The sequence below is a fragment of the Tamandua tetradactyla genome, chromosome 23 (assembly GCF_023851605.1).
Source record: "Tamandua tetradactyla isolate mTamTet1 chromosome 23, mTamTet1.pri, whole genome shotgun sequence".
Classification (NCBI taxonomy): Eukaryota; Metazoa; Chordata; class Mammalia; order Pilosa; family Myrmecophagidae; genus Tamandua; species Tamandua tetradactyla.
In genome coordinates this window covers 54,504,262-54,519,929 of record NC_135349.1, presented here as the reverse complement: position 1 = coordinate 54,519,929, position 15,668 = coordinate 54,504,262, and the positions used below count along the sequence as shown (strand labels likewise).

At 56.5% G+C, this 15,668-nt stretch overlaps 1 protein-coding gene across 6 annotated transcripts in view; it reads left to right on the top strand.

Moving 5' to 3' along the window:
• FLYWCH1 (FLYWCH-type zinc finger 1) overlaps nt 1–14,857 on the top strand; it is a 32,058-nt gene extending 17,201 nt beyond the window's left edge. For 4 of the 6 annotated variants that reach the window (XM_077142063.1, XM_077142058.1, XM_077142059.1 and 1 more), the window contains 4 exons: nt 4,202–4,465; nt 5,013–5,285; nt 6,982–7,054; nt 7,959–13,162. In XM_077142063.1, coding sequence (XP_076998178.1) covers nt 4,202–4,465; nt 5,013–5,285; nt 6,982–7,054; nt 7,959–8,160 — 812 coding nt within the window. In that variant the 3' untranslated portion in view covers nt 8,161–13,162. Of the gene's footprint in view, nt 1–4,201; nt 4,466–5,012; nt 5,286–6,981; nt 7,055–7,958; nt 13,163–13,457 lie in introns of those variants that run through there. The other 2 variants (XM_077142062.1, XM_077142061.1) reach the window with 1 other exon arrangement.
• Nucleotides 14,858–15,668: the final 811 nt, after the last annotated feature.

Below are 15,668 nucleotides of genomic sequence, written 5' to 3'. Positions count from 1 at the left end.
CTCCCCTCTCCCCTGGCCATTCCTTGGCAGCGCCACGGCCGCCTGACTCGTTGGCCTCATTTCCTGCCTGCCCGTTGCGAACCTGTGCCCGGCTGTAAAGCTTTGTCCTCCGTGGGTCACATCGGACAGGTCCAGGCCTCAGGCCTTGCCGTGTGACCCTCTGGGACCCCCGACCCGCACAGCTGCCCTCCCGTCGTTTGGGTCCCTGGGCTGGGCCCCACATCTCTCTCATCTTGGTTTACTTCCTTGCTTGCTGATGTCCTCCCCCTGAGGAGGAGTCCCTGGGAGGTGACCTACCTTTTGTGCCTTGTGTGGCCGGAAACATGCTTATTTCTTCCTCTCCTCCCAGTGGAGCGAGTGGCTGGGCAGTGAGGCAGGTTAAACGTCATTTTACCACGTTGTCAAGCCCTGCCCCCGAGTGCCATTGCCCTGGGAGTCTGGGGCCCTGCGTCCCGGGGTTCTGGGTTCCCCACATTCCGGAGTTCTGGGGCTGCACATCCTGGGGTTCTGGAGCCCCACGTTCCGATGTTCTAGATCCCCACATCCCAGGGTTCTGGGGCCTACGTCCAGGGTTCTGGGGCCTGTGTCCGGGGTTCCGGGCCTACGTCCGGGGTTCCGGGCCTACGTCTGGGGTTCCGGGCCTGTGTCCGGGGTTCCGGGGCCTACGTCCGGGGTTCTGGGCCTGTGTCCGGGGTTCCGGGGCCTGTGTCCGGGGTTCCGGGCCCTACGTCCGGGGTTCTGGGGCCTGTGTCCGGGGTTCTGGGCCTACGTCCGGGGTTCTGGGCCTGTGTCCGGGGTTCTGGGCCTGTGTCCGGGGTTCCGGGCCTACGTCCGGGGTTCTGGGCCTGTGTCCGGGGTTCGGGGCCCTACGTCCGGGGTTCCGGGGCCTACGTCTGGGGTTCCGGGGCCTGTGTCCGGGGTTCTGGGCCTGTGTCCGGGGTTCCGGGCCCTACGTCCGGGGTTCGGGGCCTACGTCCGGGGTTCCGGGCCCTACGTCCGGGGTTCCGGGCCTACGTCCGGGGTTCTGGGGCCTGTGTCCGGGGTTCCGGGCCCTACGTCCGGGGTTCGGGGCCTACGTCCGGGGTTCTGGGGCCTGTGTCCGGGGTTCGGGGCCCTACGTCCGGGGTTCGGGGCCTGTGTCTGGGGTTCTGGGCCGTACGTCTGGGGTTCTGGGCCCTACTTCCGGGGTTCTGGGCCCTACGTCCGGGGTTCGGGGCCTGTGTTCGGGGTTCCGGGGCCTACGTCCGGGGTTCTGGGGCCTGTGTCCGGGGTTCTGGGCCCTACGTCCGGGGTTCGGGGCCTACGTCCGGGGTTCCGGGCCCTACGTCCGGGGTTCCGGGCCCTACGTCCGGGGTTTCGGGGCCTACGTCCGGGGTTCCGGGCCCTACGTCCGGGGTTCGGGGCCTACGTCCGGGGTTCCGGGCCCTACGTCCGGGGTTTCGGGGCCTACGTCCGGGGTTCCGGGCCCTACGTCCGGGGTTCCGGGCCTACGTCCGGGGTTCTGGGGCCTACGTCTGGGGTTCCGGGGCCTGTGTCCGGGGTTCGGGGCCCTACGTCCGGGGTTCGGGGCCTACGTCCGGGGTTCTGGGGCCTGTGTCCGGGGTTCCGGGCCCTACGTCCGGGGTTCCGGGCCCTACGTCCGGGGTTTCGGGGCCTGTGTCCGGGGTTCCGGGCCCTACGTCCGGGGTTCCGGGCCCTACGTCCGGGGTTTCGGGGCCTGTGTCCGGGGTTCCGGGCCCTACGTCCGGGGTTCCGGGCCCTACGTCCGGGGTTCGGGGCCTACGTCCGGGGTTCTGGGGCCTGTGTCCGGGGTTCCAGGGCCTATGTCCGGGGTTCTGGGGCCTGTGTCCAGGGTTCTGGGGCCTACGTCCGGGGTTCCGGGCCCTACGTCCGGGGTTTCGGGGCCTGTGTCCGGGGTTCCGGGCCCTACGTCCGGGGTTCCGGGCCCTACATCCGGGGTTCCGGGGCCTGTGTCCGGGGTTCCGGGCCCTACGTCCGGGGTTTCGGGGCCTGTGTCCGGGGTTCCGGGCCCTACGTCCGGGGTTCCGGGCCCTACGTCCGGGGTTCGGGGCCTACGTCCGGGGTTCTGGGGCCTGTGTCCGGGGTTCCAGGGCCTATGTCCGGGGTTCTGGGGCCTGTGTCCAGGGTTCTGGGGCCTACGTCCGGGGTTCCGGGCCCTACGTCCGGGGTTTCGGGGCCTGTGTCCGGGGTTCCGGGCCCTACGTCCGGGGTTCCGGGCCCTACATCCGGGGTTCCGGGGCCTGTGTCCGGGGTTCCGGGCCCTACGTCCGGGGTTCCGGGGCCTACGTCCGGGGTTCCGGGGCCTGTGTCCGGGGTTCGGGGCCCTACGTCCGGGGTTCGGGGCCCTACGTCCGGGGTTCTGGGCCTACGTACGGGGTTCCGGGGCCTGTGTCCGGGGTTCCGGGGCCTATGTCCGGGGTTCCGGGGCCTGTGTCCGGGGTTCCGGGGCCTGTGTCCGGGGTTCCGGGCCCTACGTCCGGGGTTTCGGGGCCTGTGTCCGGGGTTCCGGGCCCTACGTCCGGGTTTCCGGGGCCTGTGTCCGGGGTTCTGGGGCCTGTGTCCGGGTTTCCGGGGCCTGTGTCCGGGGTTCTGGGGCCTGTGTCCGGGGTTCGGGGCCTGTGTCCGGGGTTCCGGGGCCTGTGTCCGGGGTTCTGGGCCCCTATGTCCTGGCTTCCTGGCCATGCAGGTACCCCCAGGGCATGCCTACAGGGGGATTTGTGTCCTTGATACACATCTTCTTCCTCTCAGTCCTTCATCACAGCAGACCCTGCGGGTGCTGCTGCTTCGGGGGCACTACCTGAGGGTCCCAGTCTGTACCCCGACCCTTCTGCTCCGTCTCGCTCCCACATGGCGCGTCCTCTCCCTTCCTTCCAGTGTCTCCCAGCCACAGCCTCGGTCTCCCCCTTTTCTCCCTTTGCTTTCTTTGGCCTCTATCTCTCAGGCTCGCTTTTCTCGAATGTCAGCTGACCCTGGGTGGGCCTGACCACTGGCAGTGGGGCGGGGGCAGCGTGTCCAGGCGGGACCCGAGGTCTGCGTGTGGGGGTCTCGCTGGGCTGGGGGTTGTCCCAGGAGGACCCCTGTCCGGGTGGTAAACCTGGCTGCTGGCATTCTGGAACTTGGCAGGAAGACAGGGACGGGGTGAGGGTGCCAGGGTTGGGCCACAGGCCTTCTCCTGTCCCGCCTCGGGTAACACCCCACCCTCAGCCTGGGAACTGCCCTGCCCACCCTGTGGGGGGATGCCTGCCGGCTGCCCCGCCAGCTAGGGGTCTGAGCTTCTCCTGCACGTTGTGCAGACCTCACCTCGTCCACCCGTTTGGGGCCTGCTCTGACCCCACCTTCGGAGGACCCCACTCGGAGCCTCCCGGCCTCGCAACTGGATTCAACCGGCTGCTTCCTGGCTTCCCCTGCAGCCTCTAATTCCGTGGATCTCTGGTCTCCTGTCATCCCTGCCTGTCCCTGCTGACCTGTGGGCCTTGGCTGCCTGGGCTGACGTTCTAGTAGGAAGCCAGAAAGCTCACCTGCTCACGGAGCTTGCTTCCCCCTCATCTCATGTCCCCCAGCTCTGTCCGGGAAGGGGGTGCCCTGGGCTGCTGTGCTGCAGCTTCTCTCCTAGTTCCTGGGCCTCACCCCGCTGCACCTCTCCTCCTTGTCTCCCCCGTCTTTCTTCTGGCTTCTTTGGGGGCCCCTCCCCCAGCTCCTGCTCCCTCCCTGAGCCTCCCCTCAGTGCTTCTCTGCTGTCTGGATGTGCTGGTCGCCCCCCAGGCCATCTCCAGCCACCTGTGTGGTCCCCGTGCCTGGCAGGAAGGGGGCCCTTGGCCCCCACCCACCCCACCTGCTGACCACCTCATCTCGCTCCCGAGCTGCATGTGGTGGCCCGGCCACAGTTCCTCTTGTTCCTCCCAGACGCTCGCACCGCCTCTGGGTGCCCGAGGGGACAGAGCACAGCCCAGGCCAGGCTCCAGGCCCCCACGGGTACAGCTCCTCTTCCTTCACTCCCAGGCAGCGCTCCCAGCCTCAGGAAGAGGAGCCCCGGTTGGCCGCACTGGGTCTGGGGAGTGGCCTGGACCCCGATTCCCAAGGCATCTCCCTGGCTGCAGGCAAGGGGCCCCCCCCAGCCCTCTGCTCTGCACCCAGGTGAGTGCCCGGGTCCCAGCCCTGCCCGCCTCTGCCTCCCCTGCAGGAGGCCCCGAGTTCCTGAGGACGCCCCTGGGCGGCAGGTTCCTGGTGTACGACTCGTTCCTGTACCGGCGGGAGAAGGCGGCCGGGGAGAAGGTGTACTGGACGTGCCGGGACCAGGCCCGCATGGGCTGCCGCAGCCGGGCCATCACCCAGGGCCAGCGCGTGACCGTGATGCGGGGACACTGCCACCCGCCGGACCTGGGCGGCCTGGAGGCCCTGAGGCAGCGCGAGCGGCTCCCTGGCCCCGCCCGGCGGGAGGGCCCAGGTGTGGCTCAGCCCCAGACCCGAGGCCACCTTCCAGGGCCACTGCCCTCCTGCACATGCCATGTCCATCATCTGTCCACCTGGCTTGAGGGCCCACTGCGCACTCAGGGTGCAGCCGCTGGAGGGGTGGGAGGCGGGCCCCATGGCAGCCGCCCCATTTCACCCCCCTCGTGTCCGTGGGCCGGTCTCCCCACCCCCACCCCAGACCTCCTACTTCCCTTTCCGTGGTTCAGCGTGGCCACCCCCTCCCAGCACACGGGACCTTTCGGTTCCGCTTTGGGTGAGTCTCCAGAGAGTTGGCCGCGCGGTGGGCCGGGGCGTCCCGGGACCCAGGCCACCCTTGCTGGGGGACCGTGCCATCAAGGGCACAGCTGGGGGCAGGTCAGGGAGTCTCCCCAGGGAGTGGAGTTGCCGTGGGCTGGGGCTGCCGGGCAGCCTTCAGCGGGCTGGAGGGCGGCAGCGTCGCGCCCCTGCAGGCAGGCCGAGGGGGAGGGCAGGGAGCGGGGAGGGCCCTGCGGGGCAGCTCCCGATGGCCACTTTCTCCGCAGGCCCCCTCCAGCCTCTGGAGTTCCTGAGGACGTCGCTGGGCGGCAGGTTCCTGGTGTACGACTCGTTCCTGTACAGGAAGGAGAAGGCGGCCGGGGAGAAGGTGTACTGGATGTGCCGGGACCAGGCTCGGCTGGGCTGCCGCAGCCGGGCCATCTCCCAGGGTCAGCGCGTGACCGTGATGCGGGGACACTGCCACCAGCCGGACCTGGCTGGCCTGGAGGCCCTGAGGCAGCGCGAGCGGCTCCCCGGCCCCACCCGGCGGGAGGGCCCAGGTGCGGGCCGGGGCAGGGTGGGGGGCGGAAAGGGCCGTGGGGACCTCGGCCTCCGCCAGTGCAGCCCCGAGACAGGGGCCTCCGTGACCGCGTGCCTCTGGGAGCCCAGCCCTCTTTCTAGAATCTTCAGTTTCTCCTTTCTCTTGGCTCCTGCTGCTTAACCGGGAAACACACCCAATCCATCCCACCTCCAGCTGCCTTTTCTGGTCTTCCTTTTAGTATAGGAATTTTTTACTTTTTTCTGGACCGTAATCTCCTTTGACAACCTTAAGATTGTCATATGATTATCTTCTGCCCTGGAAAAGGGTGCTAGTGTGTGTGTGTGTGTGCGCGCGTGTGCGTGTATGTGCATGTGTATGTGCATGTATGTGTGTGTGTCTGTATTAAGAGCTACATCTTTAAAAACAGAAATGAATCCAAAGTGTTTAAAAAAGCCAAAAGAAACTTGATTTTACTGGAAAGGAGAAAGGAGATGTCATGAGAAAGCCACTGTTTGGCTTAAACCAGCAGTGGGCACTGTGGGTTGCCTCTGACACAGTGACAGGCATACAGCCTTCAAGATCCAGCTGATCCCCAGTCCTTCTGATGTCAGGGACCAAAGACGGACTCTCACAGGCCTCGAATAGCTTATCTTACCGGGCACAGGTAGTGTGGGTGCTAGGAGACCAGAATTCCAATGACTCCCCAAAACAGACTCCCTCTACCTGGTTTTCTTCCTTTTAATATTTGTATTGTGAACAACATACAAACATTCTATACATGGTGTACTATCAATGGCTCACAATATTATCACATAGTTATGTATTCATCACCATGATCATTTTTTTGAACATTTACATCTCTCCAGCAAAAGAAAAAACTCATACATGCCATACCCCCTTACCTGTCCCTCTCATTGACCACTAGTATTTCAGTCTACTCAATTTATTTTAACCTTTGTTCCCCCTATTATTTGTTTATTTTTTATCCATATTTTTACTTGTCTGTCCATACCCTCGATAAAAGGAGCATTAGACACAAGGTTTTCACAATCACACAGTCACATTGTAAAAGCTGTATAGTTATACAATCATCTTCAAGAAACGTGGCTACTGGGACACAGCTCTACAGTTTTAGGTATTTCCCTCCAACCTCTCTACTACACCATAAACTATAAAGGGATATCTATATAATGCGTAAGACTAACTTCCGAGATAACCTCCTGACTCTGTTTGAAATCTCTCAGCCACTGACTTTATTTTGTCTCATTTCAACTCTTCCTCCTTTTGGTTGACAAGTTTTTCTCAATCCCTTAATGCTGAGTCCCAGCTCATCCCAGGATTTCTGTCCCACATTGCCAGAAAGGTCCACACCCCTGGGAGTCATGTCCCACGTAGCGAGGGGAGGGCAGTGAGTTCGCTTGCTGTGTTGGCTGAGAAAGAGGCCACATCTGAGCAACAAAAGAGGTTCTCTGGGGGTGACTCTTAGGCCTAATTTTAAGTAGGCTTAAAATTAGGGACAAGTTTCATTGGGGTAAACCCCAAGAATGAGGGCTCAGCCTATTGATTTGGTTGTCCCCACTGCTTGCAAGAATATCTCTACCTGGTTTTCTTTATCCTTCAAGCCCTGAGCTCAGCATTGACAAGAAGTATGTCATTGGTTCTGTCGATTTCAACAAGAAGAGAAATATTAATCCATGTTTTCATTTTTTTCTCAGAAAAGATGAAACTTCTGCCTAAAGTTCAACCGTGCTTCAAGACATGTACTCCTGAAACCCAGCAGATTTATGGGTAATTGTATTAGTTACCTGTTGTATCTCAAATTACCCCCGAACTTAGTGGCTTTAAACAGCAGATATGTAGTGCCTCTCAGAGTTTCCGTGGGTGGAGAATTTTGGGGGGCGGTTGGGCCAGACAGGGGCCAGGGCTCCGGCTCCAGGGAGGGACCCTCACTCACAGCCCAGGCCTCTGCAGGGCCTCGGGGCCCGGCGGCCAGCTTCCCCGGGAGGCAGAGCGAGGGGGAGACCCACAGCTGCAGCAGCGGGTGCGTTTTCCCCAGGCACGGGGAACCTCCTCCAGGGCAGACCGCACGCTCAGCCATTAAAGAAGCCCCGTCAATTTAAAACGACAGAAATGTACTGAGTGTCCCTGTCCACAATGCAATGAAATAAGAAATCTGTAACATAAAGAAATTTGGGAAATTTATAACTTTGTGGGAACTAAACACACTCCTAAATAACCAATGAGTCAAGGAAATCGTAAGGGAAATTAGGAAATACTTTGAAGTGAGTGAAAATGAGATAGCATACTAACTCACGTGGTGCAGCTAAAGCAGTGTGTAGAGGAAAAGTTAGAACTTTAAACATCTATGTTAAAGAAAAGAAGAAAGATCTAAAATCAATCATTTCAACTTCTACCTTAAGGCACTAGAAAAAGAGTAAGCTATGCATAAGGCAGCAGGAGGAGGGAAATGATAAAGAGTAGAGCAGAAATTAATGAAATATCTACCAACCCTCCACCCCATTTTACCCTGCAGCCGGTACAGTCTATGTAACAATTGTGCAAACTTTGCCGCCCTCCAGAAATAGGAGCTTTGCCTGAGCTCAGCTGAGATACAGAATTATGTGCTGGGCAGAGGTGCCTCTGGGCGCTCACACATGTGACCAGGTGGATATGTGTCATTTCTTGTGGACAGCTTGCTGATTAGCAGAGGTTCTCAACATCGGGACCCATGGACCACTTCAGTCGGGAAAGTGATTCTTTCCTCCCCCATAAACTACATGCCCCACTTCTTCTCGCTGGTCACTGAAAACCTCACCAGAATGAATTTTGACTCTGCTTTTGATGAAACTGAGAGAAGAGAAAATGATGCTAGCATGTGTTTAGATGGCACTTGAAAGGAATATTTGTGTGTCCATTTAATTAAACCTTAGATCTCGATCCGTATCAGAGGCAGAAGTACCCTGAGTCTGTGTGCATGTCAATGACAGAGGCCGCCCTGTTCCTTCAGGTTGCCCGGCACGTTTCAGGAAACCTTTTATAGCAGGGGTGACAACTGATGAGGGATGTTGGCCTGTGTGCCAAATCCTCCCACCACCTGCTTTTGTAAAGTTTTATTGGAACTCAAAAAAAAAGAGAAAGAAATTAATGAAATAGACACTAGAAGAAGAATGGAGAAAAACAATAAAGCCAAAAGTTTGTCTTCAAAAAGATCAACAAAATTGACAAATCCTGTAGCTAGACTGAGCAAGAAAAAAATCGAGGAAGCTCACGGTGCTGAAGTCAGGAATGAAAGCAGGGCAGCCACCTGCCTTACAGAAGTAAAAAGGATTTTAGGGCGGGCCACGGTGGCATAGTGGCAGAGTTCTCGCCTGCCATGCTGGAGACCCAGGTTTGATTCCCGCTGCCTGCCCGTGCGAAGAAAAAAAAAGGTGGGGGGGGGGGGGTGTAAAGGAATACTATGAACAGCTATTTGCCAACAAAGTAAATAACTTAGATGAAATGGAAAAATGCCTACAAAGACACAAACTACGGAAACCGACTCAAGAAGAAAGAGAATATCATAATCGACCTATAATAGAGTGAATTAATAATTTAAAAACCTCCCACAAAGATGAGCCCAGACCATGATGACTTCACTGGCGAACGCTACCAAACATTTAAAGAAGAATTACCACCAATTCTTCACAAACTCTTCCAAAAGGTGGAAGAGCAAGGAGCAATTCCCAGCTCATTCTACAAGGCCGGTGTACCCGGAACAAAGACATCACAAGAAAAGAAAACCATAGACCAGTATCCCTTACGAAAGCCAATGCAGAAATCCTTAACAAAGCAGCAGCAAGCCGAATCCAGCAACATAAAGGCGTGTACACCATGACCGAGAGAGGTTTATCCAAGTGCTGCAAGATCGCTCTAACATCCACAATCAGTTAATATGATACACTACATGCGCAGGACAGACGTGACATAGCAGGCCTGGGACTGCTGACCTTGGATCAGCTTGCGAGGTTGGCCGTTGCTTGGCATCCGGGAACTTGACTAAGCATGGCTCGCTGAGCCTAATCTGTGCGATGAGGTTTTTGAACCCCTGCTTTTCTGCTGAGAGTCTGGAATTTCAGCAAATGCCATCAGGCCCTCAGGTAGTCTGTGCTGTCTGACTGACCCCCAGTGAAAACCCTGGAGTCCTGGCTCAGCCGAGCCCCCCTGGTAGAGAGCTCTTCACATGTGCTGTCACACGTCCTACGTGACTCCACCGGGAGAACGACTGTTGGAAGTTTGCACTTGGTTTCCTCTGGACGTCACCTCATTGCCTTTTCCCTTGGCTGATTTTGCTTTGAATCTTTTTACTATAATAAATCTTAGCTTTGGTATGATATATAGTAAGTCCTGTGAGTCCTTCTAACAAAACCACAGAACTGGGGTTCTGCATACCCTATCTGTAGAATAAAGAACCAAAACCATGGAATCATCACAATAGAGACAGAAAAAGCATTTGATAATATTCAACCCCCTTTCATGATAAAAACACTCAGTAAACTAGGAATAGAAGGGAACTTCCTTGACTTGCTTTTCTGCTGAGAGTCTGGAATTTCAGTGAATACCATCAGGAAAACCTACAGGTAACATATTTAATGGTGAAGGACTGAATGCTTCCTCTCTAAGATCAAGAATAAGACAAGGATGTCCGCTCTGGCCACTTCAATCAATGTTGTGCTGGTTCTAGCCAGGACAGTTAGACAAGAAAAAGATTTAAAAGACATCCATACTGGACAAAAAGAAGTAAAATAGTCTCTATTTGCAGTGACATGGTCCTATATATAGAAAATCCAAGGGATTTTCTAAAAAACTATTAGAATAAATTAGCTCAGCAAGGGGGACAAAGTCAATATACAAAGTCAGTTGTAATCCTGTACATTTGGAATGAACAATCCAACAGTGAAATTAAGAAAATTCTATTTACAATAGATAAAGAGAAAAGTATTTAGGAATAAGTATAACAAAAGAAGTGTAAAACTTGTATTCTGAAAACTACAAAATATTCCTGAAGTTCAAGAAGACCTGAATAAAACGAAGGATATACCGTGTTCATGGATTGGAAGACATAATACTGTTAAGACGGCAATACTCCCCAAATTGATCTACAGAGTAACTCAGTCCCTAATCCAAGTCCTGGTTAGCATTCTTGCAGAAACTGGAAGGCTGATTCTAAAAATCGTGCGTAACTCCAGGGACCCAGAATTGTGCTGGTTTGAATTTGTGGACCCCAGAAAAACCATGTCCTTTAATCCTCATTCAGTATTGCTGGGTAGGAATTTTCTATCCATGGAGATGTGACCCACCCAATTATGGGTGGTAACTTTTGATTAGATGGTTTCCATGGAGGTGTGTCTCCATCCATTCAAAGTGGGCTTTTTTACTGGAGCCCTTTAAGAGGGAACTATTTTGGAAAAAGCTCCAGAGCCCACACGGCCAGAGACCTTTGGAAGTAAAGAAGGAAAATGTCCCTGGGGGAGCTTCATGAAACCAGAAGCCTGAGAGAAAGCTAGCAGACATCGCCGTGTTCACCGTGTGCCTTTCCAGTTGAGAGAGAAACCCCGAATGTCACTGGCTTTCTTGAGTGAATGTTACCTCTTGTTGGTGCCTTAATTTGGACATTTTTATAGACGTGCTTTAATTGGGGCATATTCTTGGCCTTAGAACTGTAAACTAGCAACTTAAATTCCCCTTTTTAAAAACATTCCATTTCTGGGATATTGCATTCCGGCAGCTAGCAAACTAGAACAAGGATAATATTGAAAAAGAGCAGAGTTGAAAGACTTGCATTTCTCAATTTTGAAACTTACCTAAAGCAAATACTTACCAAGACAGGCTGGTACTAAAGATACACATACAGCTCAATGGATGCAGCCCTCCTTATTGTGGTCAGTTGACTTTAAAAAGTATCATGGTCCCATATAAACAATTTACCGTGTCCCATTCTAACTACTTTGCTTTGATGCACACAATTCAGTCCTGTTTACCATATTCACAATTCTGTGCTCCCATCACCACCATCCATTACCAAAACTTTCCCACCACCCTGAATTCTGTCGGTCATTTGATTTTTGATGTGGATGCTAAGTCCACACATTGGAGAAGGAATAGTCCAATGCAAAAGGAATGAAGTTGCACCATGTTCCGGTTTGCTAAAGCTGCCAAAATGTAATAGACCCAAAATGGATTGGCTTTTATAAAGGGGATTTATGAGGGTTACAAACTTAGAGTTCTAAGGCCATGAAAATGTCCAAGTTTAAGGCATCAGCAAGATGATGCCTGGTCTCTGAAGAAAGGTTGCTGAACACCTGGACACCTCCGCCACGTGGGAAGGCATGTAGCTGGCACCTGCTGGTCCTTGCTCCTGGTTCATTGCCTCCAGCATCTAGTTCTAGTGGCTTTCTCCCTGTGTCCTCTCTTAGTGTCTCCGGGGCAAACTCTGGATTTCATCTCTTGGCTGCTCTTGGCTCTCTCTCTTAAAGAACTCCAGGAAAGAATTGAACCCACCTTGAATTGGGTGTGTCACACCTCCGTGGAAACAACCCAATCAAAAATTCCCACCCAGGGCCAGCCACGGTGGCTCAGCAGGCAGAGTTCTCCCCTGCCATGCCGCAGGCCTGGGTTCAATCGCCGGTGCCTGCCCATGCAAAAGAAAGAAAGAGATAGAAAAGTAGGTCTGCCCCCACAAGGTTGGATTAGAAGAACATGGCTTTCCTGAGGTACCTAACAGTTTCCAGCCAGTACACATCATATACAGAAATGAACTCGGAAGGGATCATTGGTGTAAATTTAAGAGCTAAAGTCATAAAACTCTTTTTTGTTTTAAGTAAATTTTAGTGATTTTAGGTTTGGCAAACCTGATGTGACACCAAAAACACAGACAACTAAGAAGGAATAGATAAATCAAACTTCGTCAAAATGAAGAACTTTTGTGCATCAAAGGATACAAGAAAGTGAAAAAAATGCCTATTGCAGAGTGGGAGAAAATATCTGTGAACTATATGTCTAAGAAGGGGCTTATTCAAAAAATGTAAAGACCTTTTACAACTGAATAAATAGGCAAATAACCCAATTTTTTTTAATGAGCAAAAGACTTGAATAGGTATTTGTCCAAAAAAAGATATACAAATGGCCAATAAACACCTGGAAAGCTGTTCTGCATCATGAGCTCTCAGGGAAATGCAAATCGAATAAGATTCCACCCTGTACCCAGTGGGAGGGCTGGGATCAGACAGACAGAAGGTGGCAGCATGGGAGGGGACCAGAAACACTGGCCTGGCCCACTGCGGCAGGGTTGGGAGATGGGCAGCCGCCTTGGGGCGCAGTCCACGGTGCCCCCTGCAGACCAGCGCGCGCACTTCCAGGTCTAAGCTCGCAGGGAAACGTTCGCCGCGGCATCATCTGCAGTAGCCAAGAAGTGGAGACAACTGGAATGCCCATCCAGTGAGGGGCGGGGCGACAAAACGCGGTCCAGCCATGCATGGAACATTGTTCAGCCCTAAACAGGAAGGAAGTGCCGGCCCGGGCTGCAGCGTGGCTGTACTGCGTGAAAAGGCGCTGTGTAGAGGGGACAGATTGGTGGTCGCCACAGGCTGGCACAGGATGAGACACTTGGGAGGAGTTGGGGTGGCTGCTAAGGGGTGCCCGGTTCCTTTTTGGGGTGATGCTCATGGTCTCAGGTCGATTGTGGCCTGGGCTGTACTACGAGTCACTGGTGGTGGGCCCCTTGGGGCCGTGGGGTGGGGCTGTGCCACTGCAGCTGTCTCGTGAGGCCCCACCTCGTGCGTGGGGAATTAGCGAAGAACTTGTGAACATTTTAAAACCACTGCAGTGAGAAAGGGCGATTCATGTTCCCCTTTTCTTGACGAAGCGTCTCGAACAGGCAGGGACACGAGTCCCTGCTCTGGTGGGTCTTCCAGGGCAGGAGGGAGGGCTTGCGGGGCGTGGGCACGCCTGCCCCAGGACGTGCGCACAGAAAGCGGGGACCCCACGTCGGGCGCAGGGAGCCTCGTCACGGTGAGGTTGTGGCCGCTGGCATGCAGTGATGCTCCCGTGAGTGGTTTTCTCCAGGGAAAGGCATTTCAGGGGTCCTCGACCGTCTGGGCTGTTATTTCTGGCACGTTTGAATTTGTATAGTGAGTGTGTGTTTCTTTGCAATCAGGAAAATCAAAGATATAAAGACGGACGAGTCGCCATGATGCAGAGTCCGGTTCAGCCTTGCCAGGCCCCGAGGAGACGTTGCCCGCCGGGACCCAGCTCTCCCTCCGCTTAGGTTTTGCTCCACACGTTTCTTTCATGCCTCCGAAGGCATCAGAGCCCTCCGGTGGCCCTGGCACAGCGGGAGAGGGCGGTGGCCGTCCCATCCCTGCCCCCCACGGTCCCCTACCCCACCTTGCTGCCACCCCCTCCAGGTACTGCCCTTGTGGCCGCCTAGAGGCAATGGTGGGGGCAGGTCTGGGGACACGGCTGGCTGTTCTGGCTGCGCTGTCCCCTGCAGGCTGTCCCCTCCCGCCCAGCAGACACAGTGCAGCCTCTGTCCTTTTGTTTGTCCTTAACCCAGCGCCCAGCGCCCAGCGCCCGGAATCCCCACCCGCCCGGAGTGCCTGGGAGTGGGACGGCCCAGGTGTCCCCAGGTAGCAGGACGGCATGGAGGCACGAGGCCCACTCCCTCCTCCCCCGTGCTGCCTCGTGGGGCGCTCCTGGCGGCTGAGGGAGCGGGGGTGGTGGGGCACGCCGCCTGGCCCCTCCAGGCCCCTCCACAGCGAGCTTCCTTGTTCAGTGGCTGTTTCCTGTCCCCCAGCCCCAAGCCTGCCATCCACTGCCTCTGCAGGTGCATCTCCCCAGTAAATCCCCCATGATGTCTCACTAGGGCGCGGCTGTGCCCATGGCCCTTGCAACAGCAGTGCCCGCCAGGGGGGTGGGCTGTAGTGGGGTGGCATCGGGGACCCCGGGACAGCCTCCTGGGGCCCCCCCACCTGGGCCCTCCCGGAACCGGGGCTATCGCTGGGATGATGCCAGGGCTCATGCTGACACGGGGGTGGCGCCTCCACCGCGGGCCTGGGACCTGCCCGGCCTGCTGGCCCCGGGGCCCCTACGAGGCTGGCCGGCTTTCACCACTGCATCCACAGACGGGCTGGGCACCCGGGTGCGTGGGCTCCTCTTGGGGCTGGCCCTGTGCTGCCTCTGCAGGCCCGGGGCCCTGGTCATAGGTGGCCCACGGTCACACCTGTCCCGTTGGCGGAGGGCAGGGGTGTGAACAGGCACCCCATGTCTCTTCGCTTTGGGGTGGCCCACTTTCCGCCCAGACCGTGCTCCCCCCTTCCACGCCTCCATCTCGACTGGCGGGTGGAGGGTTCAGACCCCAGGCAGGGCAGTGTAGTGCAGTGCTGCCACACCGCTTTGGGGGGCTCCACGGCCCGCGCCCAGGCCCCAGGACACCCTCCATTCCCTGGGACAGTCACGGCTGTTCCCTGCCCCACCCCACGGGGGTCCCCTCGGCGGGCCAAGAATGGCTCAGCTGGCCCCTGCTGCCTCCACCCCCATAAACCCTATTTTACTATATCTGCACGTGGCACTGGTCTTCTCTGTCCGTCCTTTTGCATGACAGTGTGACACTATGCCTTAAGTCTGCATTTCACATTAAAACTGTGTCAGCCATGGGCTCACATTTTAAAATGGGAGCCATGGCCGGCTCTGGGAGCCCCGAGGTTCCAACACCCTTCACTGAGGCCCCTTCTCTGTCTGCTCCCAGCCGGGCCACCTGTCCCCATCGCTGGTCAGGACAGCCCCCGCAGGCTCCCTGCCAACGCCATGGGGCACTCGCTGTCCCTGGGGCTGGGCTCGGCCCTGTCCTGCCTTTCCCCCTCAGCCCCAGCACAGACTCCCAGGCACCAGGGCACAGAGGGCGCCCCCCACCCCCACCTCATGGGAGCACTCCCAGGAGAAGCCCAGGGCCCCTACATCCAGTTAGGGGCCAGTGCCCTCCAGGCTACCCCTGCCTGGCTCTCTCTTGGCTTTCTATATAGCAGCTTCCTCAGGACATAATCTGCAGACCCATTTAAAGGGACAAATCGTGGCTCATCTGCACCCACAGAGCTTATGCAGCGCTTGCCACAGTCAGTTTTAGAGAATCTCATCACCCCACAAAGAACCCCAGCCCCCCAGCAGGCACCCCTCTGCCCTTCACTTCCCTTGGCTGTTGGATGGGTGATGGGGGGCCTCCCTCAGGGGACTGGGGGTATAGAGAAGCCACCCAGAGAGCCGAGAACCCCCTTTGATTGATCCCAGAGTCAATAAACCTCTCCGTTCCCAGGCACACACACCCCCCGCCCCCAGGGCCCACCTTCGAAACTCCATCGGCCTCCACCCCCTC